Consider the following 25,227-nt stretch of genomic DNA (forward strand, 5'->3'; position numbering starts at 1 on the left):
GTGGCAGCGAGGTGGGGCCCCTTATCATCACCGCATCACAAGCCTCCCCCTCAAGTCTAGTCGAATGAGGCTGCAAATCCGACTGACTGGACAGTTGTCTGAGCATATTTCCTCCCGATCGGCCTTCGGCTTCTGATCAGGACGTGACCGCTCCATGCCGGTCGGCCCGTTAAAACTTATCGTTCGTTCATAGGGTTGCTCCCTTAAGCCGATCAGCACAATGAGCATCTTTACTTGTGAAATCTTTTCTCGACTGTCTTAGGCGCGCTCCCGGCTGATGTCACCCAGATTTCTGGGAAATCGTGCAAATCTCTTCGTATTAAGGCTGAGCCCGCTATGCCTTCATTAAATGTCAACCCGTGGTGATGCGCCACGTGTCCTGTCCAGTGCCGTCGCACACCTGGCGGTTCAAATTCAACGGTGAGATCTTGGCCTGGGTTTCCGCAACCTAGATCGAACGGCTCCGATCGGCCGACCCCCAGGCTTATAAGCCCGTGTGTGTCGCCGCATTTGCGCACTTGAAGTGAATTCTTCGACGATGCTCCTGTTCTCTGGCGACATCCTTCTTTTTCGCTCCTCCAGCGACATTTCCAGTAAACTTTCTCCCCATCGCCCCTTGTTTTCTCGTCTCTCGACATCTGTCCTTCCCTGTCTTCCGAGTTTTTCGGTGTCTTAGTGTTTCGACAATAATCCCTCCAGTAGGTTTTCTGTCCTTTGAATCTCCACCTTGTTTTGAGATGGCTAGTTTTTCACAGCCTCCCGCCGGCATCCCTGGGCTATGGTACACTTTTACCGAGTCCTGGTTTGACGTCAACGATGCTGAGAGTCTGAAAGCCGCTTTCGAGCTTCCTCCCGAGTACGAAGTTATCCTTCCTTCTCCTTTCGATCGGCCAAATTCTCCACCTCCCGGCTATATTTGCTTCTTTAAGGACCATTTCACCATCGGTCTGCGGTTCCCCATCTACTCCTTCTTTTTCGCCGTGTGTAAATATTTTTGAGTCTCCCTTCATCAACTAGTGTCTAACTCCTTTCGGCTTCTGTGTGGGGTGATGGTTCTTTTTCGCCTGCACGGCATTCCCCTTACTCCCCGACTCTTTCATTACTTTTATTATCCTAAGTGATCCGAGCCGGGGATCTTTTTTTTCCAAGCCCGAGTGGACTTGGTTTTCTTTGATAAAATGTCGACCTCCAACAAACACTGGAAGGAGTATTTCTTTTTTGTGCGCTTTCCAGAGCGGCCGAACTTCCCAACAAACTAGCAACTCGACGTGGCGACTCAGCCTCCATTAAAGAAGTACAAGAGCTGATTGGACTACCTCAACGCAACCTTAATGTTGGCCGGTCATAAATACAACATCCACAAGCTGTTGTTGGAGGGTGTATTATATATCTTCGGCTTGAGTCCGATCCGCACCCGACTTCCGTTCAGCCTAGGTATGCGACCACTTTACTCCTTTCTTTGATTCTAGCTGATTTTTCTTCCTTTCGTGCAACCGAAGTCATGCTACGCGTGCGTCTGATTGGCAAGGCGAAGCTCGTGGATGTCACGATCAACGCAGCCGTTGTGGAAGAACTGGGGAGTCGCGGCCCGCAGCCAATCGGCTCACAAGAGGAGCCGCAGGACAAGAGCGAGGCGGCTCCTATTTTGGCCAGTGGCGGGGCGACTGGTGGCTCACAACCTTCTAAACGACAGTTGGTCGTTGAAGTTGAGGGGGCTTCGGGCTCAGCCTCCTCAGCCAAGCCATTGATCAAGCGCAAGAGGCGCCGGGCAGAACCTTCATCCCGTCCCACCACTTCTGGAGTGCGGTCCGCTGAACGGGTGGAGACGTCGACCCCTGCTCCCGTCCAAGAGTTCATTGTCCCTGAGTTGTTGGATGGGGCGCCCTCCCTATCCGATCTACTTTAGGGGACGGTCTGCGCGTCGCCAGTGGCCTTCTTGCCACCAAAATTAAAGACAAAGAAGTCGGGCATCCGATCGGCCTCTTCATCACGACCGTATGGATGGGCCACTTCTGCGCAGTCAGCCTCGAGCGGCCAATGCCACATTACGACGTTTTGGCATATGCCAACTGAGTAGTGGCACGAATCTAGCACCGAGTGTCGAGCTCCCGAACATCAGATCATCATCCAAGGGTCACTCGCCAAAATATGGAAAGCTGCTTGGGCCCATGCGGCGATGATGCCTCCTGGGGCACTCGCGGACATCCACACCCAGATGTCTACTGGAGTAAGTTTTGCATTTGCATTGTTTACTTTCGATTGATGCTTATATTCTCTTTATTTTGTAGTACTAGGTGGAAAGTCTGGCCATGTACCAAAGGCTCACCATTTTGGAGGAAGAAGTGAAGAAAATAAAGGCGTCGAGTGACCAATCCTCTGCCGCTCAAGAACAAACAAACGTCGAGGTGGCTAAACTTTGAGCCGATCTGGCGAAGAGCAACAAACTGCTCGAGGACAAACGGGAAAAGAGCTTTAGGCAGGCCACTCTTCTGGCTCGGCTCAATAAGCAGGTCACCACCTTCGACAATAAAATTGAGTCGACCAATGGGCGGAAGAATTAGACCATCGAAGACCTCGAGCTGAAGAATAAGGACGCCCGGGCCCTTCCCCTAAAACTCAAGGAAACTGAGGACTTCCTGGTCGTCGAGCGGAACAGTCGGTCGGCCAAAGAAATAGCCCTTCACGGCCAACTCGCCTCCAAAGATACTACGCTGGCACCGCCAAGGACGAGCTGGAGGCCTCCTGAGCGACCTTGAAGACCTACAAAGAAGTCGAGCTTAGCCGTTTCGAGGCTATGAAGAAGAACTACCTCCGCTCAGATGTTTTCAACAAGAAGGTCGTCGACCGAGCTCTACGCCTCTTCTATCTGGCCATCGATGGGGCGATTGACCAGCTCAGAGAGGGTGGCTACTTGCCAGCAGCTCTGACCAGCAGCAGCATCAGTCGGGATAAATTTACTGCAGCGATGCCTGATGACGTTTTGGACTACCTTGAGTGAGGCCGAGAGCCCCTGTAAAATTTCTATAAAATTTTTGAAGTCTTAATGAATGCTCATCCGTTCGAACGAGTTTTACCTCCTTGAATGTTTTTTCGATTCCCCTTCTCTTTAAGTATTGCACGAACTCGTGGCCTCGTGATTCCGATTGTCCGTAATTAGTCTATCCAACCGACGGATCCCTTTTATATTTAGTGTCATCATGTTTTTATGAACCTCTGATCAGTCCCGGGGATGTCTTGAAGAATAGTGTCGAACAGTCACTATATTTTGAAGACTTAGGCTTTTGAGTAGTCGACGCTTACCCTCTCATTGAGCCAAGGGTTTAAGGTCGTCGCTCGACCGTTGAGGAAGATTAGGCGAACACTGGGGTTTAAGGTCGTCACTCAACCGCTGATGGAGACAAGCGTTTAAGGTCGCCGCTCGACCGCTGATGGAGACAAGCGTTTAAGGTCGTCGCTCGACCGCTGATAGAGACAAGCGTTTAAGATCGTCGCTCGACTGTTGATGGAGACAAGTATTTAAGGTCGTCGCTCGACCGTTGTTGTTAACCAGGATTTAAGGTCGTCGCTCGATCGTTGATGGAAACACATTTCAAGAGGCCTTCACTTTTTATTCAGATTTTACCCTGCGTTCGGGAGTCAAACAAAAAATACATAGTATTCACTCATGCACCTCTCATCCAGCCCTGTAGGGTTGTAGATGATTCGCGCTCCATGACCTTTCGACCTGCCTTCCCTCTCCATCCTCCAGATAGTAGGCGCACAATCGGAGCTTCTGCACGATCTTGAAAGGTCCTGCCCATGGGGCCTCGAGTTTGGTGACATCGCTGATTGGCTTTTCTTTCTTCCAGATGAGATCGCCGACCTAGAAGGACCTCGGGATTACCCGCCGGTTGTAGTTCTGTTTCATCCGTTACCGGTACGCCGTTAGCCGAACCGTTGCTTTCGTCGGCGTTTCGTCCACCAAGTCGAGCTCCATGAGTCTCCGTTCGGTGTTTCCTTCGTCGTAGTGTTGCACCCAATCAGATTCTACTCCGACCTCCACGAGGACAACTGCTTCACCGCCATATACCAGATGGAAGGGGGTTATGTCAGTCGCCTCATTGGAAGTCGTGTGAAGGACCCACAACACGCTGGGGAGCTCGTCAACCTAGCTGCCTCCGACGTGGTCGAGCCGAGCGCATAAAACTCTAAGAATCTCCCGATTGGTAACTTTGGCTTGCCCGTTACCCTAAGGGTAGGCCACAGAGGTGAAGGCTTGTTGGTTGTCATAGCCCTCGCACCACTCCTTGAGCCTCTGACTAGCGAATTGCCTCCTATTGTTTGACACGAGTTAGCGTGGGATGCCAAACCGACAAATGATATTTTACCAAACAAATTTAATGACCATCTGCTTAGTTATTCTTGAGAACAGCTTGGCTTCCACCCATTTTGAGAAGTAGTCGACCGCGACAAGCAGAAATTTTCTCTAACCGGTCGCCATTGGGAATGGCCCAACGATATCCATGCCCCATTGATCGAATGGGCAGGTTACTGTGGACGCCTTCATTTCCTCGGTTGGTCGGTGAGGAAGGTTGTGATACTTCTAGCAGGATAAGCAAGTCGCCACCGTCCAAGCGGCATCTTCTTGGAAGGTCGACCAAAAATACCCGGCTAGGAGTATCTTTCGGGCTAATGCAAGGCCGCCCGGATGGCCTCCGCAGAAGCCTCAGTGCACCTCCCGCAGAATGTACGCGATGTCTTCCGATCCGACACATTTGAGTAAGGGCCTTGCGAAGGCTCACTTATAAAGCCGGTCCCCCACCAAGGTGAACCGCCCGACCCGCTTCTTCAGCAGGAGAGCTTCTTCCAGATCAAAAGGTGTTACTTCCGAACGCAGAAACTCTATTAGGGATGTCCTCCAGTCGCTCAGGAAGGTAATTCCTTCCATTCGGTCAATGTGCATCACAAGCGAGGCTTGTTCGATCGACTGCCCTATGATGATCGGCATCAACGAGTTGGCCAATTTTGCCAACTCATCCGCTGTCTGGTTCTCCGATCGGGAGATCTTCTGTATAATGACCTCCTGGAAGTTGGTTTTTAGCCTTTCGAAGGCCTTCGCGTAGAGCCTGAGTCGAGCATTGCTTATCTCAAAAGTCCCGGATAGTTGTTGAGCGGTCAACTGAGAGTCCAAGTGGATGAGGACTTTAGCGGCTCCCACATGCCGGGCCGCCTGCAGGCCGACTATTAATGCCTCAAACTCTGCTTCATTATTGGTGGCTCTGTAATCCAGTCGAACGGAGAGCTGCATCCTGTTTCCCCGTGGTGAGATAAGCAGTATGTCAATTCCGCTGCCTTGCTGAGTGGATAAGTCGTCCACATATATCTTCCATGTTGCCTCTAGCTCGACACTCTGGACCTCGATGACGAAATCCGCCAAGGCCAGAGCCTTGATTGTCGCTCGGGGTTGATATTGGATGTCGAATTCACTTAGCTCGGTCATCCACTTAATTAGCCTTCCTGATACTTTGGGGTTGAGAATGACTCGTCCCAGGGCACTGTTAGTTAGCACAATGAGGGTGTGCGCTAGGAAGTATGGACGAAGCCTCCGAGCGGCGAAAATCAAAGCATAAGCTAATTTTTCAAGACCGGTGTAGCGACACTCTGCATTCTTCAATATATGGCTCAAAAATATACAGGCTGCTGCTTTTGGCCGTTCTGCCTAACCAGAGCCGATCCAACGGCATGTTCGTTGGATGACAGATAAATCCAAAGTGGCTCACCAACAACCGGTTTGGCCAATACAGGCAAGGAGTTCAGATATTCCTTGAGCTCTTTTAATGTCTGATCGCACTCAGCATCCCACTAGAATTTTATGGCTCGGTGAAGCACCTTGAAGAATGGTAGCCTCCGGTCGAATGACTTGGATATGAATCTGGACAGCGCCGTGATCCGATCGATCAGCCGTTGAGCTTCCTTCAAATTCTGAGGCGGTGGCATGTCTTGCAATGCTTTAACTTTATTAAGGTTGGCTTCAATGCCCCGCTTGGTGACAATGTAACCCAGGAAGCAACCACTCTTCGCGCTGAACAGACACTTGCTCGGGTTCAACTTTATTCCGTAGGTCCTCAGCGTTCGGCAGGTCTCGTTGATATCTGCGCATTGGTCAGCAGCTTGGAGGGATTTAATTAATATGTCGTCGACGTATACCTCCATATTACGGTCGATCTACCGTCAGAACACCTTGTTCATCAGCCTCTGGTAAGTGGCTCCGACATTCTTGAGTCCGAACGACATGACGTTGTAGCAATACATTCCGTCGCCCGTAATGAAGCTGACCTTCTCCTGGTCTTCGCGGGCGAGCGGCACTTGGTGATACCCTTGGTAAGCGTCGAACATGCAGATCAGCTCGCAGCCTGCCATTGAGTCCACCATCTGGTCTATCCTGGGCAATGGATAGAAGTCCTTTGGACATGCATTGTTCAAATCACGGAAGTCGATGCAGACCCACCATTTATTGACCGGCTTGGAGACCAACACGAAATTAGCAAGCCAGCTCAAGAATTGAACTTCCCTAATATGGTCGGCCTCCAGCAACTTCTCTATCTCCGCCCGGATGATCACATTTTGCTCCATGCTGAAGTCCCTCTTTCTTTGCTTCACTGGCCGAGCGTCCGATCGAACATAAAGCTCATGCTGAGCCACGCTCGAGGAGATACTGAGAAGCTCGTGTGTCGACCAAGCGAACACATCATGATTTTGTTTAAGACAGACGACCAATTCTGCCTTCTTCTCTACCTCCAAGTCGGTGGCAATGAAGGTTGTTGCCTCCGCTCGATTGGGGTGGATCTGAACCTCCTCCTTTTCTTCGTATACCAAGGTAGGGGTTTTTCATTGATCAAGTTTACCTCCAAGCGCGGGTTCTTCCGAGCACTTCTCACCTCAGACTTGACTATCTCGAAGTAGCATCGCCGAGCAGCCAGTTGATCGCCTTTGACTTCGCCCACTCGGTCATCTACTAAGAACTTGAGTTTTTGGCAGTAAGTATATACTACCGCCTGGAACTCGTTGAGGGTCGGTCGGCCCAATATGACATTGTAGGTCAACGGCGCGTCCACCACGATGAAGTTGGTGGTCCTGGTTCTCCTCAGTGGCTCCTCTCCGAGTGAGATGGCTAGACGGGCTTCTCCGAGCGTCAGTACTTTATTGCCCGTGAAGCCGTAGAGAGGGGTCATCATGGGCAACAACTCGCTCCGATCAATTTGTAATTGATCGAATGCCTTTTTGAAGATGATATTCACTGAACTCCCTATATCAACAAAAGTTCGGTGAATAGTGTAATTAGAGATTACCTCCCGGTTGATCAGTGCATCGTCGTGAGGGATCTCCACTCCCTCCAAGTTGCTGGGGTCGAAGCTTATTTCTGGTCCTTCGGTCTTCTCCTTGCTACATCCCACTATGTGGATCTCCAGCTGCCGAGCGTATGACTTCCTGGCTCTATTGGAGTCGTCGTCGGTCGGCCCTCCAGCGATCATGCATATCCCTCCTCGGGATGCGTTGTTCCTGTTTTCTTCTTCCCGAGCAAATGGTCTATTTCGCTCAGCCGGGTCTCGGGAGGGATCAGTGTCATCCCTCTGTTGATGTTGATGGTGCCGCTCAGACACCCTTCTTTCGTCCTCCTGTCGCCCAGCAGATCGATGTCTTTGTCGTTGATCGAGAGAAGGAGATCGGCGGCGGTATCCTCTTGGAGCCAATTGACTGACGATCGGTGTCAGACCGCTGTAATCCCGCATGTTGTGAGTCGTCGACTGGCGGAAAGAGTAGAACATCGGCGTCTATGTTTTGCCCTTCGACGCCTTGCTGACCAGATACCACATGTTGTACGGCATGTGCCCTGATCTCTTGGTGTGGTCGCACTCCTTCGGTCCTTGGCCCCTTGGGCAGCTATGGCTGCTTGATGGTTGGCGCCGAAGGTTCGGTCTACGCATCTTTTCTTCTGGCCGCCTGGGTTTCTTCCAGATTGATATATTCGTTGGCCTTTTTGAGCATGTGGTCAAAGTCCCTAGGCGGCTTCCTGATGAATGATCAGAAGAAATCTCCCTCGACAAGCCCCTAAGTAAAGGCGTTCATCATTGTCTCAGACGAGACCGAGGGGATGCCCATGGCTACTTGATTGAAACATTGTATGTACACTCGGAGCGCTTCCTTAAACCCTTGCTTTAGGGCGAAAAAGCTGACGCTCGTCTTCTAATAGCGTCGGCTGCTGGCGAAGTGGTGTTGGAACGCGGCTCGGAAGTCTTTGAAGCTCTGTATTGAGTTGTTCGGCAGTATTCGAAACCAACGTTGTGCCGATCCAGAGAGGGTAGTGAGGAAGACTCAGTACTTCACTCCATCTATATATTGGTGTAGCATGGCCTCATTATCGAACCTATCCAGATGATCATCTGGATCGGTCGATCCGTTGTATGTCCCGATCGCCAGGGGGTATAATGTCTCAGCAAAGGGTCTTGTAAGATCCCTTCTGAGAACTTCCGGTTGATCCGTTCGAGCGACGAGCTGCTTCGGGGTGCCTTGTCCTTTCGTGCGTCTTGAGTGGGAGCATCATCTAAAGATGATCCCCTTTCTTGATTCGACTGGGCTATCTCCGAAGGGGTTTGGAACAAGGCACGATGAAAGGGGATCGACGTGAGTGGCGCTTCCCCCTGTGTGTCGATCGGCCTTCTGTTCTGCCCCCATACGGAGACTTGCTCCACTCGGTCTTCTTCCCCGCTCATCTCCCTACTGCCGATGATGCAGGTTGCGGTGCTTGCTGATCGACTAACGCCTGTTGTTGTTGCTGCTCGATCATCTTCGCCGCTCAGGCTTGAACGAGCATCTCGGGCTCTTCCTGGGTGAGCATCACGGTGATGAGTCGCCCAACGTCCTCCATCTTCTCGGCTCAGATGCAAGTGACGTTCCCACAGACGGCGCCAAATATGATCCTATCCGAAAGTTGAAGAGACGGAAAGATGGGGATGTGGTGCTCACGCTGACCTCTTGTGGACTCCACTCTGAGCTGCAACACAAACTACGTCAGTGCCGAGCCAGGGAAGGGGTCCCCGGCGTTGGCCCTCCGATACTCAAGTCAGTTACCGGTGATGAAGAATAAGGCGGAGCAACAAGAAGACCGTAGCACAAACAATGAATATCGCATACCTTCGCCGATACTTGGACCCCCTTTATATAAAGCTCCGGTTGTGCGCATGCACGCTTCCTAAGGTGAGTATGTTTCTCAAAGTTTTTCCTGGAAAGACTTGTCAGTAAAGTGTCTCCGACACAGTACTTTAATGGACCGAGCATATCTTTGAAGTGACAATGGAAGCTTCCGTCGTACGATCTTTTGGCTATCCATGCTCGGTGTTGGTGGCACTAACTCCCAAAAAGATGTCGATGGATATCAGCATAATGTACTGCTGGGCCGAGCGGTATGGCCGCTCAACCGGAGTTTTACCACTCTTGTGCCACTTCCGGTCGGCCAGAACCTTACTACTCCCGTGTGTGTCCACTCGACCGAAGTTCCACTCTGCCACTACTGAGACTTGCTGCCAGGCTGAGCGAGGTAGCCGCTCGATCGAAGTTGCACTCTGTCAATGATAAGCTCTCCTGTCTGGTCGAGCGGGGTAGCCGCTCGGCCAAAGCTCCGTCTGCCAATACCGAATCTCGGTGACTCGCCGATCGGGGTAGCCGCTCGATCGAAGCTCCGTCTGCCAATGCCGAATCCTAGTGCCTTGCTGAGCGGGGTAGCCGCTCAGCCGGCTTCCACACATTGTCTTCACTCAGCGCCGGTCGTTTGACTTTTCCCTGTGTCGAAGGCGATGGTGGATCGGGGTCTTCTCTCCCGGTCAGAGAATGCTCCGCCTGACCGACCAATGTCATCTACATGTTAACTATCTTGATTTTGATCTCTTTTAACCTCCATCATAATAATAGGATAGGACCCCTCATCATCATCTATGACATTCAAAGAGAAAATATAGTTTAGATTTTATTTTTATAAATATCCATTTATTCAATTTCAATTATACTTGTTTTCTCATACTTCATAGGCAGTAATTGTTTGATATGATATCAACAATCTAATTTTTAATAAGGAAATGATATATTTATCATCTAAATCTCAAATCTATCCTTCTCAATTTTCTTTTAATGTTTAAAAAATCATAATTCAAATCTATTTTTCTCACTCTACTTAATCTCACGTGTAAAATTATCTAAATTCCGTATAATATTGTCGTTTAAGATAAAGGTAAAATTATTACCGTGTGACTTGGCAGTTATCAGTATAAGTCAGTGAAAATAACTTTTGTGTATAATAAATTGATCTCATCGTCCATTGTACCTCCGATATCTGCCTTTGGTTTTTCCCACACTTAAGATATCATGATAAAATAATTAAATTATCATTCAAATATTCACAATTTAATCTCAGTTATAATATATTTATAATTTTTTTTTTAAATATGGGACGCAATCAAAGAATATTAGATTAATCGTCACGTGCGATTTTCGATTTATCCTGATAATCGATAGAAAATTTTTATATGACTAAATTGATCATCCTAAAAATAATGAACGGGGATAGCTGAGATTATTATTATTATTATTCCTATATCTGCCCCCTTTGTTGTTGTTTAATTTATCATTATATCAGGGCCTACGCCAAGGGAACAACTTGTGCTTCAAGGCAAAAGGAAAAAAAAAACAAAAACAAAAAGGAAAATAACACTTGGAACTGATGTGAGATAAAGGATCACTTATAGCACAATCCACCAAGCAACTCAATTAATCCCCACTCCTACTTGGTTGTTTCACTTAATTAGTTATAATTAAACCTAATTAGCTCTTTCAAGTGCATTTAGTAGATTTTAAGGTGGCAATTAACATTGCTTCTTGCATTGCATAACCTTTGTTCTTAGAGTAGGCACTAAGTATTCCAAAGCAAAAGCAAATAAAATACTTGCAATTAGAGAAATTCATTATCTCAAAGAAAATATATTAAACAAATAAAATATATTAATAATTATATTATTTTTAATAATAATAAAATATCTCACATTCAATATTAGAATAAACTAAATTCCAATTTCGGGTTTAAGTTAAGGTTAAATCGGCCTTTCTCTTCAATTGCCTCGTTTCCGCGTCTATAAATAATCCACCGCAATTAGTGTTATACGAATCCAAAGCCCATGGCCGGTCCGGCAACCGCGCAGCCGTCGTCGCGGCCCAGCGTCCTCCGTTGCTTGGTCGTCGCCGTCCTCTTAATCGTCGTCCTCCTCGGCATCGCCGTCCTCGTCTTCTGGCTCGCCGTCCGACCCAAGCCCCTGGAGTTCACCGTCGACGGTGCCCGCGTGCGCGGCTTCAACGTCTCCGGCCACGCGCTCGACGCCGCCTTCGACCTCACCCTGAGCGCCCACAACCGCAACCGCCGCGTGTCGGTGTACTACGACTCCCTGGAGGTGTCCGTGTGGCTCGACGAGCAGTCGGTGGCGGCGGCGGAGGCGGCGCCGTTCCACCAACCGCGTCGGAACGTGACGACGCTGGTGGTGGCCCCCGCTGCCCGCGGCGCGCCCCTGCTCGCGGCTGTGGAGAAGAGCCTGAAGAGGGAGCGGTCCGGCGGCTGGCTGGGGCTCGAGGTGCGAGTGCGCGCCCGGATCAGGCTCAAGGTGGGCGCCATCAAGACGCGCCACTACGTCCTCTGGGCCTACTGCCCGTCGGTGATCGTGCGGTTCGCCGCGCCGTCGCCGGCGCAGGAATTCAACAAGGTTTACTGCGACGTCGATATCTGATGACCCAATCATTGCCTCGACGAGTGACCGCGCGCCGTCAATTTCCATCGTGTTCGTGTGCTAAATTATTGCGACATTGCCCTGCCATGATTGATTTTGTGTGTATGCTTTTTATCGTGTGTGTATATATGCTTATTAAGACCTGTTATTGACCTAGGGACGGGTTGACGGGGGCGTTGGGGGCTAAAGATTTCACCTTTTGCCACATTATTAAGACCTGTTGTTAAGGATATATAAATTTCATTTTTCACATTGCTCCCTGATATTTTATAAAATAAAATAAGTGAAAAAAAGTCATAGGAGTTTTTTTTTAATCATCAAGGTGGCGCGTGTTGGAAAAATAATTTGTTGGAGATATTTGGGAATTAGTCGAATTTAAATTATACTGAATTAAATTCAATTTATCTGTCGAGATGACCTAAGTAGATAATCTCAAGCTGCCAGCAGAGGCTGATTTTGTCAAATGTGGATCGCGGAGTGGCTGAGCAAGCAGAGTGTCCGAGCAGCAAAATCCAAGCGGCCGAGTCCGTACGGATGAGAAGCTAGGCGAGCGAGTCTGAGAAGACGAGTGTCGAGCGGGCAAGTGGACGAATCGACCGAGCGGCCTAATGTCCCGGGTGATTGACAGATCGAGCAATGGAGACTACCGAGCATCGAATATCAGTGGATGAGTGGAGTAGAGCGACTGGGCGGACTAAAAGGTCGGGTGGGCAACTAGTAGATTGGCCGACCAGAAAGAGTGGTTGGGCAGGCAACCAGTAAATTGGTCGGTCGGGAAGAGTGATCGACCGGGTAGATCAGCCAAGCGGCAGGGCTAGTAGAGCGGTCGAGTCACCTATCAAACCGAGTGACCGACTAGGCAGAGCAGCCGAAGGCAAAATGGTCGAGCGTTTGTAGGGCCAGACAGGCGTGCAACCAAGCAGACGAAGAGGTAGAGCCAGTGTGTAGCCGGACGGACGTGCAGCCGAGCGGACTAAGAGGCTGAGCGAGTGTGCGGCCAGATGGATGTGCAGCCAAGCGGACGAAGAGGCCGAGTGAGTGTGCAGTCGGATGGGCGTGCAGCTGAGCAGATGAAGAGGCTAAGAAGATGAGCAAATGGGCGGTTGGGCGGGCAGAGAAGCCGAGCGGCCGAGTGATAACCATGATTTTATTACACTATTTTGATTCATACATGCATGATTTGATGTCTTGTTCATAGATGAAACTCATATTTACATCACATTTTCATGCATTACATTTATTCTTAGACTTAATTGTAAATTATTTTATTATTATATTATTTGATACTAATATTTGATTGTTATTTTGTAGGCATCAAAGAATCTTGGACTCAAATTAATTTGAACCAAATTTGTGCTCGAATCGGAGTTCAAACAAGATGATCAAACTTTAAAGCAATTTGGGCCATCCATCCAAGATCAAGAGAGATATGAGCTTTACATCAAAGATCTGCTCCATCCGAGCCATGTGGAAGTAGATCACAACTATTGATGAAGATCCAGATCATTTGATCCAAATCTGAGATGTTTAGACCGTTAATCAAGATGGAAGAATTATGGACCGTCCGATCAGATTAGAAGTTTATTTAAAAGGCGTGAGAAGCTACAGTGATCTTGGAGCTTGGGCATTTACTCTTCTCACGATTTTTCTAGTGTTCACCTTCTTCCCCGTTGCTCCTGTTCACCATTTCAGATCCCAGAGCAAGTCTTCTCCACCGACAGCGATCTCTGAGCTGCTGGCATTCATCATTCGAGGTCAGAGAGCAACAGAGGGAGGTTCCCCAGTCCTCTAGTTGGAGTTCTGTTCACTGCCACATTCCAGATCGAGGGAGGTTCCTGATCTGCGATTTTCGCCATCCAACGAAGCTTGAAGGGAGGTACCCAGGAGTTTCTGATGTCATTCCAATCCTCATTCTGCAGCGATACCTAGATCGATCCGATAAATCAATCAGGTTAAGCAATTCCAGAATTCAACCTCTGTTCTTCAGGCGATGTGATTACCAATCGATTGGAGCTTGAAGGGAGGTATCCAGGAGCCGTGAGCATCTTCTGATAATAGCTATGAGCTTGGTCATTCGTCGTCAGATGCTTAAAGGGAGGTACCCAGGAGCATTTCTGTGTTACAGCAGAATGAGTAGAGTTTGATCTCAGGTTTGGGATGTGGAATGTGTTTGTTTTTGTTTACTTTGATTCTAATACCCTTGCTCAGATTTGATGATCTGATTAGTTTAGTCTGCATTGTTTCTTTTTGTTTTGAATTTGCTATTCCATTTACTGTAATTTGTTTAGCTTCGGTATCTGAGTTTAACAAACCCCTGTTCTGTTCTATGTAATTGATCCGTTATGATTGGAGAATTGATTGAAGTTTATGTATCTACAATTACCATTGGAATCCCGATGCTAATACTTTTTGCTTGACTACTGAATTTGAATGGATACTTAGGTATTGAATTATTCTGATTTCAATTCTGAATTGGATGATAACCTAAATTGAAAAACTTAAAATTTAGAAGATAAGTGATTAGGTAGCTTCCTATTAATTGAATCTAGAATACACACATTTATTAGTTATCCTTGGAAAAAAAATATGACTTGAAACTCCTTACTACAACTCTTATCTTTAGTTTCAATGGGTTCCAATCTTTATTAATTTTGAAGTGCCTAGTGACATGCAAAATGGACCACATCACCGAGTGGCCGACTGAGTGAGTGAGCGGTCGACCGGGTAGAGAGGCCGAGTGGGTGGATGGACCAAGGCCTGTGATGGTCACAGTTTCCCATGATACAAGGGTTAACCTTGATGCGCACCAAGCACAGGTGGTCACGACAAACTAAGAGGTACCTGACTGCTACCACATGTAATCCATCGAGCAAGAGATGCACGACAAGGAGGAAAGAAACAGAGGTGGAGAGCTTCTGCTTTTTGTGTGTGTAACCTTCTTTGCTAATGATCACAGTCTCCTTATATAAGAACTCAGAGCAACGGGCAACGTCAATGATCAATCAATGATCATTACTAGCCAAGTTGTGAAACACCATATTCGGTCGTTCAAATTCTGCATTAATCTTAATTTAATGCATCCATTACACACTTAAATAAGTAACAAAAAGATTTACGTGGTAAAATATTGGTTCCACTTGGGCAAACTTTGCCTCGACCGGTTTGACATTCGGTGCACGTAAGTCGTATTCGCACATGAGTCAACTTGTTTCAGTGTAATCCGGACCCTGGATTTGCACCCCCTTGCACCCACGCGTGAGAGAAAGTCTCTCTCTATGCATTTGTTCACATTATCAATGTTGGAGCAATCTGGATACCTTAGGTTTTGATATTTGGGCAAAAGTTTAAGATATATTTATTATTTATTTGATATGCATTGTGAGTGTGTAGGATACATGTATAACAAGGAGAGTCTAAGTGTGATTTTGGTAAAGGAGAAAAGTCCAAGGGTGAGCCTTGGCGGTGCAAGTCCAAGCATGTAGTCTTGGCAACGTAAGTGCAAGTGGACTTGGCAATTGATGAAGTCCCGGAGGCACGACCTCTTAGCAAAGGAAGACACGACAACAATGACAAGACCGATGGAAGCTCTAGAAGACATGGCATGAAGGATGGGAAGGCATCCGAGAGACGCGAGACTGATGGAGGAGGCTAGAATGCTACATCCAGGTTATGCGGGGCAAAGATGAGTGCATAAGAGACTATACTCAGGGTAAAATTTCAGGTTACTGTAGTATTATTGTTGCGTTACTGTAGTAGTCGACTAGTAGTCGACCGTTGGCTTGTAATAGTCAAATTTCACTTAGGACCAGTCGACTGGTGGCGAAAAAATAACTCAGTATTTTCCTCTCAAGCTCTATTTAATAGAGCTCGGGGTGCTTGAGTATTGTTGACGAAATTAGTGGTGGTCAACCCTAATTAAAGTCTCTAAGTGTTCAAGTGATCTAGTGTGGTCTTTATGTGAGTTGTGGTGAGGTTTCTCCACCAACAAGGAGTTACGTACGCGAGCTAACCGAAAGCTCTCAGGGGAATCATCCACCGACGGATTAGGATTGTCCACCTTGTGGACAGTCGTGGAGTAAGAGTAAGTGATCTCCGAACCACGTTACATAAATGTGTTAGAGGTTTAATTGTCTTAGTTATTGCCTCTAGGTTTAGTTTTCTATTTGTTTATTTTGTTTTGTATTTCTGCTGTGCATTAACAAGCATAGGAAGCGACGATTTGGGTGATGAGCTATTCACCTTCTCTAGGAACGTCAATGTCCCAACAAGTGGTATCAAAGCTTGGTCGCTTTTTGTTGGACTAATCGTCAAAGGAGCAACTGCTAGAGAAGAAGATGGAGTCGGAGGGACCTCTCGAATGGGACATCTAGATCCCACCTCCATTTGAGTGCGAAGACTTCGGCTATAGGAAGTCGATCTTGGAGGCATGGTTCCAAATGGATTGGAATCATTAGACGACATTGGAGGATCTATTCAAGACTCCAACTGACAAAAATAGAAAACGCCTCCGCCCTTGGTATTGGACCGAGGAGGAAAGGGAGTAATCGGAGGCGGGCAAAGAGGTAACTATAATTTTAATTAATTTATTACCTCCTAATGTGGTATTGAATGTAGGTGAGTATAAGAGTGCTCATGCACTTTGGAGCAAGGTGATTGCGCTCCATGAAGATACTACACAACTCCAAGGAGTGGAGGAACCTAAGGAGAAGGGTTCATTGGCCCAAGGGAAGGACCAATCAGATGTTGACACGTCAATATCTGAGGAGGAGAAGGGAGATAAGGAGGTATCATCCACATCTTCAAGGGAGGAAAAAGTGAAACCATTCACGTCTTCAAGTGAAGAGGAAAAAGAGCAATCCAAAGAAGAGGAGATCTTGGAAACTCAACCCTCCACCTCAAACTACTAAGAAGAGCACAAAGGACCACATCAAATGCTTTAAGTGTGGTAAAATGGGGCATTACAAGAGTAGGTATCCTTTACTTAAAAAGATAAAAGAGGTAATCCTTAAACCCAGTAAAGTTGCTTTAAAAACTAACATGGGTTGTAGGGATGGAGTCAAGGAAAAAAAATACATTAGGTGTTTCACATGTGGTGAGTGAGGACACTACCACACGAAGTGCCTAAGGAGAGGAGAGCTCAAAAAAATAACGCACTTGAAGAAATGGGAAAAGAAGATGAGCTCAAGTTAAGTAGGAACTTCAAAGGTAAAAGGGAAGGTAATTCCTATTTTGAAGTTTAATCCAAATTCAAATTCTTTCATGCTTGTTAGGAATATTAAAAATTATGTACCCATGCATAATTATGAATTTAGGTATAATGATAGGAATTGGGTTAACACGATAGATAACCCCAGGAAATCATGTACTAAGGTTAGACCTAATAAGACCAAAATCACTTTGCCTAAGGAAAGGAAAGTGAGTGAAAACCTAGACATTAGTCCCAAGAAGGGGAGACACATGCCTAGGAAGGGTAGGTCTAGGAATGCTAATGATGGACATGTTGATTCTAGGGTTAAAAATCTAGAATTGGAAAATCAAGCTTTAAGGGAAAAGCTTGATAGGTTATAGAAAGTTCTAAATAGGTTCATTATTGGATCTAAAGGACTTGCATGTGTTTGGGTGGTCAAAAATAAAAAAAAAAAATCAAATTGGATTCCTCCAAGTGTTGGTTGCTACTCGGAAAACCTATAGGTTCCACTGTACAAAAATTTTGTACAAAGGTCTAAACCTTTTCCTAGCTACCATGTGTTCTTTTAAATTAAATTTTGGATCGCCTGCGGAACTTAACACGTTTGATCCAAAACTTAATCTATTTGTTCTTTTAGGTTTTGACTTGGATCTCCTGCGGAACTTAACACGTTCGACCCAAGTCTCCTTAAGTTATTAATTCCATTAAATATTAATTTCCATAAAAGGTTCCCAGTACTGACGTGGCGAGGCACATGGCCTTCTTGGATATGGGAGCAACCACCACCGACTAGACAAAACCTTTAATAGAAAGCTAATATTTAATTTCCTAAAATAACTTTAGGTTAACCAAAAAGAACAATCAAATCACAAGGAAAAGAAAGAAACAAAAGAACACAACTTCGAAAAAACATATTCGAAATTCTAGAACGTAAGCCTCTTGTATTTGGTATTATTTCCATAAATAACTAGCATGATCGGAAATAAAATTTACTAGTTATACCTTGTAGAAAAACCTCTTGATCTTCTACCGTATTCCTCTTCTAACATCGGACGTTGTGTGGGCAACGATCCGAGACGAGAAACCACCAATCACCTTCTTCTCCTCCTAGCTAGGTTCGGCCAACAAAGAGGAAGCTTCACCAAGGAAGAAAACAAAATACTAACCAAGCTCCAAGAGATGCTAGCTTTCTCTCCTTCTTCTTCTTCTTCTCGAGTAGTATCCGGCCACCACTAGAGCTCCAATAGAAGGGAGGGTTCGGCCACCACAAGAGGAAGGAGAGGATGGTTGGCCACACCAAGGAACAAAAGAGGGAGAGGAATAATAGATGTTGTGTCTTGTGAAGGCACCCTCACCCTTCTTTTATATTCCTTGGCCTAGGCAAATTAGGAAATTTAATTACAATAAATTTTCCTTAATTTCCTTGACATGATTTAATTGAGAGAAATAAAATAAAATTTCCCCAATTAATTTCAAGTGGCCGGCCACATTATTGGAAAACAAAAGAGGATAAGTTTTAATCAACAATTAAAACTTCCTAATTTGTTTCCGGAAATTTTAAAAAATAAAATTTCTCTTTAAAATCTCTTCATGGTTGATAAAAGGAAATTTATATAATTTTAATTTTATCAACATGTGAATAATTTTTAAAGAGAAAATAAAACATCTCTCCAATCTACAAATAAGGAAAGAGATCTAATCTCTTTCTTTAATCTTTTGTAGATCTTTTATAAGAGAGATATTTTAATTTTAATTCTCTTTAAATTATATCTTCCACATAATAATAAAAATTAAAATTAAATTTCTTTTTTAATTTAATTTGGCCGGCCCTACTAGCTTGGGTTCAAGCTAGGGCCGGCCACCCAATAATATACCTAGGCCGACCCCTAGCTTGGTTCCCAAGCTAGCTTGGCCGGCCCCTTATTGATGGGTATAGAAGGTGGGTATAGGTGGGTATAGAACTCTACAAATAAGAGGCTACGATAGGGACCGAGAGGAGGAATTGGTTTTGGTCTCCCGATAAAATTAAGCATCCCGTGTTCGCCCCGAACACACAACTTAATTTTATCAATGATAATTCATTCCACTAGAGAACTATCATTGAACTACCGCACCAATCCCAAATTACATTTTTGGGCTCCTTCTTATTATGAGTGTGTTAGTCTCCCTGTGTTTAAGATATCGAATGTCCACTAATTAAGTGAGTTACTGACAACTCATTTAATTAATGTCTAAGTCCAAGAGTAGTACCACTCAACCTTATCGTCATGTCGGACTAAGTCCACCTGCAGGGTTTAACATGACAATCCTTATGAGCTCCTCTTGGGGACATTATCAACCTAGTATCTCTAGGACACAGTTTCCTTCTATAATCAACAACACACACTATAAGTGATACAATTTCCCAACTTATCGGGTTTATTGATTCAACGAACTAAATCTCACCCATTGATAAATTAAAGAAATAAATATCAAATATATGTGCTTGTTATTACATTAGGATTAAGAGCACACACTTCCATAATAACCGAGGTCTTTGTTTCTTTATAAAGTCAGTATAAAAGAAACGACCTCAAATGGTCCTACTCAATACACTCTGAGTGTACTAGTGTAATTATATAGTCAAGATAAACTAATACCTAATTACACTACGACCTTCCAATGGTTTATTCCTTTTCATCATGGTCGTGAGCTACTGTTTATAATTTATAAGGTACTGATAACATGATCTTCTGTGTGTGACACCACACACCATGTTATCTACAATATAAATTAATTGAACAACTACATTTATCATAAATGTAGACATTTGACCAATGTGATTCTTATTTCTAGATAAATGTTTATACCAAAAGCTAGGCTTTTAGTATACACTCTAACAATCTCCCACTTATACTAAAAGACTAAGCTGCCATATCTGCTGCCATACATCTGATTCCTAACCCTTCAACATGCCCATCAAAAGCTCTTGCCTTAAGGACCTTAGTGAAAGGATCTATAGGTCATCACCTGATGCAATCTAGGCAGCAACAACTTCTCCTCGTTTATACGATTTCTCGTATTGGGTGGTACTTGCGCTCTATTGTGTTTACTTGCCTTATAGACTTATGGTTTCTTCGAGTTTGCTACTGCACCAACATTATTACAATAAATTGTAACAATCTTTGGACAAACCAGAAATCATATCTAAGTCTATCTTGAGGTTATTGAGTCATTCAGCTTTTATGGCTACCTCAGAGGCTTGCCATATACTAAGCTTCTATGGTGGAGTCCAGAAAAACACCTATGCTTATCACTCTTCCATAGTTATGACTTTACCTCCTAAAGTAAACACAAAACCCCGAGGTTGACTTATTATTGTTCCTATCCGATTGGAAGTCAAAATCCATACAACCCATAGGAACCAAATTAACCGCCTTGTAAGCTAGCATATAATCTTTAGTGCCTCTAAGGTACTTTAATATATACTTTACTGCAGTCCAATGTCCTTGTCTAGGGTTACTTTGATATCTGCTAACTATGCTCTTAGCAAAACAGATTTCTAATCTCGTGCATAGCATACATTAGGTTGTCTAACTGCCGAAGCATAAAGAACTGCCTACATGTCCTCAATCTCCTTTAATGTCATCGGAGACATCTCTTTAGATAAAGACACTCCATGCTTAAAAGGTAAGAAACATTTTGAGGAGTTTTGCATGCTTAAAACGAGCAAGGATTTTTTCGATGTATCAAGCTTGGAATAAATATATTTTTTCTTGTGATCCCTTATTACTTTGATCTTAAAAATATATACATTCTCCCAAGTCCTTTATATCGAATTATTTGGACAACCATACCCTTACTTTTGACAACATTTTGATATTGTTTCCAACTACCAAAAATGTTATCTACGTATAGTACAAGAAATACCACCACGTTTCCATCACATCTTTTGTATACACAAAACTTTATCCGTTTACTCAATAAATCCATAGGTGTGGATTACTTTGATAAACTGGATGTTCCAAGACCTTGAAGCTTTGTATCAGTCCATAGACTGATTGAGCTTGCACACAAGATGCTCTTAGCACTTTGCAATGAACCCTTCTGGTTGCTTTATATGGATGCTTTCTTCAAGACTTCTATTAAGGAATGCTGTCTTGACATCCACTTGCCAAATAGATAAAAGAATCCGGATAGACTTAAGCATGGCTACCAGTGAAAAAGGTTTCCTTTTTCATCAAGCCTTGCTTTGAAGGTTTCTACCTTCCTGTCTATCCCTCTTTTTCTATTATAGACCTTTTACACCCAAAGGCTTTTACACCACTTGGTGGTTCTACAAGCTTCCAGATTTTATTAGAATACATATATTCTAATTCTATTATTCATTACTCTTTGCCAAGATGCTTCATATTTATCTTGGAGTGCTTCATCATATGTCCGGAGATCAGGTTCATGTCCTTGAGGATCGAGTTCAAAACTCTCCCAAAACATGAATCTTTTAAGGTTGCTTAACAACCCTCCCACTACGACAAGGCATTTTCTGTAATTGTGTATCATTTGTGATACGTGTTGCGATTTTCTTGTGGTATCTCATCTTGTACAATTGGTACTAGATTAGACATGTCTTTTATTATTTTCTTAAGAACAAATTTACTTATGAGCACGTGGTTCATTATATAGTCCTTTTCTAAAATCAGTCATTGATGTTATCAATGACCTTCTGATTTTAAGACTATAAACCTACTTTTGTTTATCTAGGATAACTTACAAACAAGTGAACTCCTATCCAACTTATCATTATCTCTCTTTAACATATATGTTGGATTACGAATCGAATATGCTTCAAAATAGGCTTACGCCTATTCAACAATATGAGTAGAGAGTTATGACATGGAAGACACTATGTTCACTTTCATTTTCAGAGTTTATCCTTAAAACAAATTTGGTAATTTTCTGAATAACTCATCATCTATCTAATTATTCCATAAGAGTTCTTTACCTTCTTTCTACTACACCATTCTGTTGGGGTGTACCAGATGCGGTTAGTTGGGATTGAAATCAACTTCTGATAAGTGACTCCTAAAATCTCTCAAGAGGTACTTGCCACTACGATCTTCCATAGTGACTTTTTACTTTATTCCTCCACATCAACCTTGTACTCTTTGAACTAATCAAAGTACTTAGTCTTGCGGTACATTAAGTAAATTTATTTGTATCTTGAATAGTTGTCTATAAATTAGACAAAATATTCAATACTACCTCTTATCTGGATAGTCATAGTATCACATAAATCAGAATGAACCGATTTCAACATATCTTTGACTCCATACCCCTTGGACTTAAAAGCTTCTTGGTTATTTTTCTTCCAAGTAAGACTCGCAGGTTGGAAAGATTTCCACTACTAATGAACCCAAAAGTTCATCAGCTACCAATGAATCCTACTCAAGTATAACCTAGCTTTATATGCCAAATATATAATTGGTTCATTTCCGAAGGTTGCTTTCTCTTAAAATTAGAAGATGTGTTACTAATTTCCATTTGTTGCATCGTGGGAGTTATTGGATTATAAATTGTCAACCATCATACCAGAATAGATAACTTTCCTATTTTTCTTGATAACAACTTTGTTATCAAAATAGACACAATATCTATAATAGTTTAGAAACTGAAATCAGGTTCTTTCTAAACTTGGTACGTAAAGACAATTACTTAAAATCCATATTTTATTCTTATCAAAGGATAAACATCTCCCACTGCAACAGCTACCACTTTTACAGTAGTGCCCATGTGGACGGTGATTTACCTTTCATTTAGTTGTCGGGTTTCCTGGAACCCTGCAATGAATTGCAGACATGATTAATGGCATCTTGTATCTACACTCCAGGTTCTGGTAGATAACACCACTAGACATGTTTCAACTAATGAATTAAATACACCTAAATTGTTCTTAGTTCTAAGAAGACAGTCTACCTTAATGTCCAAGTCCTATTTCCAATCATTACAATTGGGACTACTAAGTCTTTTTCTATAGTATGACTACTAGGGATTGACAAACATCCTAAGAATCACAAAAATATTTGGTCAAGATCAACTTCTTAAAATCTCCATAAATTTTGCGTATACAAAATTGAAGAGGAGATTTCATTAATTTTATTATCTCGTCAACTTTACTTTATGACGAATAAAATTAATAGTTGGTTTATCTTTAATCAAATATTTGGTCAAGACTCTAAATTTAAAATAATATTGATTCCTCTAACAATACTATTTAAATTTACCAACACCTCAAAACACCGTGAATTTTGCATGCCACGTTAGTGTGGGTGTATACAAAATCAACATTTGTAAGAGGAAGGTTTTACCCATTAATTATCTTGTCAACGTAACTTTATGACAAATAAAATTATCTCAAACACCGTTAATTTTGTATGCCACGTTAGTGTGGACGTATACAAAATCAATCATTTGTAAGAGGGGTTTTAACCCTTTAATTTTATTATCTTGTCAACCTAGTTTTATGACAAATTAATAGTTGGTTTCATTTGGTCACACAAATAATAGCAGTGACTCCGATGGGGAGGATACTATTAGATGTGTCTAAGTGTATACCATTACTTGACACTAAGTCCATTAATAAGATTATGCCCCTTCCGTTGGGGAAGATCACACGCTCTTAATTAACTTCCTATAGTCATCCAAAAATGGAAGTCTGTTCTAGTGATCCACAAACAAGCTCATCCGTTATGGAGGAAGGCACTCAGAGCCAACGCGCAAGCTTGTTTGCATCACTTACAAACCAGTAATGGAGACCATGGGATTTACTTAAAAATCCCTCTCCCACTTAGTTATTTATAAATGAGGAATTTTAACTATGCTAGCCTACTAAACTTGTAAACTAACATGCACACACAGCATAATATAAAAGCAATAAATAGAAAAATCTAATTTTCAACTATTATGGCTTTTATCTCTGGTTATCCTCCGTGTGTTGTCATCCCAAGCTGCTGCCATATTTTGCCACCACCACCGGGTCTAGCTGTCGCATCCATCTTGCTACTAGTTCCGCTGCGCCTCTGGTCCTTAGAAGGTTCCACGCTTTGCAAGATTCGATCCGCGACATACATAGAATTTTACATTTTGATCCTATATTCCATAAAAGGAATGTACATGTATCTAGATCAAAAATAAAATCCTAATAAAACTAAATACAGCTCCTGCTGTATTTTAATACAATCATGCACACACATATAAAATGTCCTTGACATGTCAAAGGGTCCAATCACACACATAATAACTATAAGCCATAATAGTTGGATCCTGCATCCACAAAGTTAGCACATCCTACTATTAACCTGCCTAAATTATGTATGACATGTGCATAATTAAACTAAATACCAAATACACAGAGGCAAAACCCTCGCTCTGATACCAATTGTTGGTTGCTACTCGGAAAACCTATAGGTTCCACTGTACAAAAATTTTGTACAAAGGTCTAAACCTTTTCCTAGCTACCATGTGTTCTTTTAAATTAAATTTTGGATCGCCTGCGGAACTTAACACGTTTGATCCAAAATTTAATCTATTTGTTCTTTTAGGTTTTGACTTGGATCTCCTGCGGAACTTAACACGTTCGACCCAAGTCTCCTTAAGTTATTAATTCCATTAAATATTAATTTCCATAAAAGATTCCCAGTACTGACGTGGCGAGGCACATGGCCTTCTTGGATATGGGAGCAACCACCACCGACTAGACAAAACCTTTAATAGAAAGCTAATATTTAATTTCCTAAAATAACTTTAGGTTAACCAAAAAGAACAATCAAATCACAAGGAAAAGAAAGAAACAAAAGAACACAACTTCGAAAAAACATATTCGAAATTCTAGAACGTAAGCCTCTTGTATTTGGTATTATTTCCATAAATAACTAGCATGATGCGGAAATAAAATTTACTAGTTATACCTTGTAGAAAAACCTCTTGATCTTCTACCGTATTCCTCTTCTAACATCGGACGTTGTGTGGGCAACGATCTTCCGAGACGAGAAACCACCAATCACCTTCTTCTCCTCCTAGCTAGGTTCGGCCAACAAAGAGGAAGCTTCACCAAGGAAGAAAAACAAAATACTAACCAAGCTCCAAGAGATGCTAGCTTTCTCTCCTTCTTCTTCTTCTCCGAGTAGTATCCGGCCACCACTAGAGCTCCAATAGAAGGGTAGGGTTCGGCCACCACAAGAGGAAGAGAGGGAGAGGTTGGCC

General features: G+C 43.7%; 1 protein-coding gene across 1 annotated transcript; it reads left to right on the forward strand.

Annotated features, from left to right (window-relative positions):
* The first annotated feature begins 11,166 nt into the window (after window positions 1–11,166).
* On the forward strand, window positions 11,167–12,079 carry LOC121987621 (uncharacterized protein At1g08160-like). The gene has a single exon (XM_042541371.1). The coding sequence runs from the start codon at window positions 11,202–11,204 to the stop codon at window positions 11,799–11,801; it is 600 nt and encodes a 199-aa protein (XP_042397305.1). The 5' UTR covers window positions 11,167–11,201; the 3' UTR covers window positions 11,802–12,079.
* Window positions 12,080–25,227: the final 13,148 nt, after the last annotated feature.

This window comes from Zingiber officinale, chromosome 5B, assembly GCF_018446385.1.
Source record: "Zingiber officinale cultivar Zhangliang chromosome 5B, Zo_v1.1, whole genome shotgun sequence".
NCBI classification, from domain to species: Eukaryota; Viridiplantae; Streptophyta; class Magnoliopsida; order Zingiberales; family Zingiberaceae; genus Zingiber; species Zingiber officinale.

Excerpts from the sequence above, each read along its gene's own strand:
- LOC121987621 (XM_042541371.1), top strand. The coding sequence starts at position 11,202 with ATGGCCGGTCCGGCAACCGCGCAGCCGTCGTCGCGGCCCAGCGTCCTC.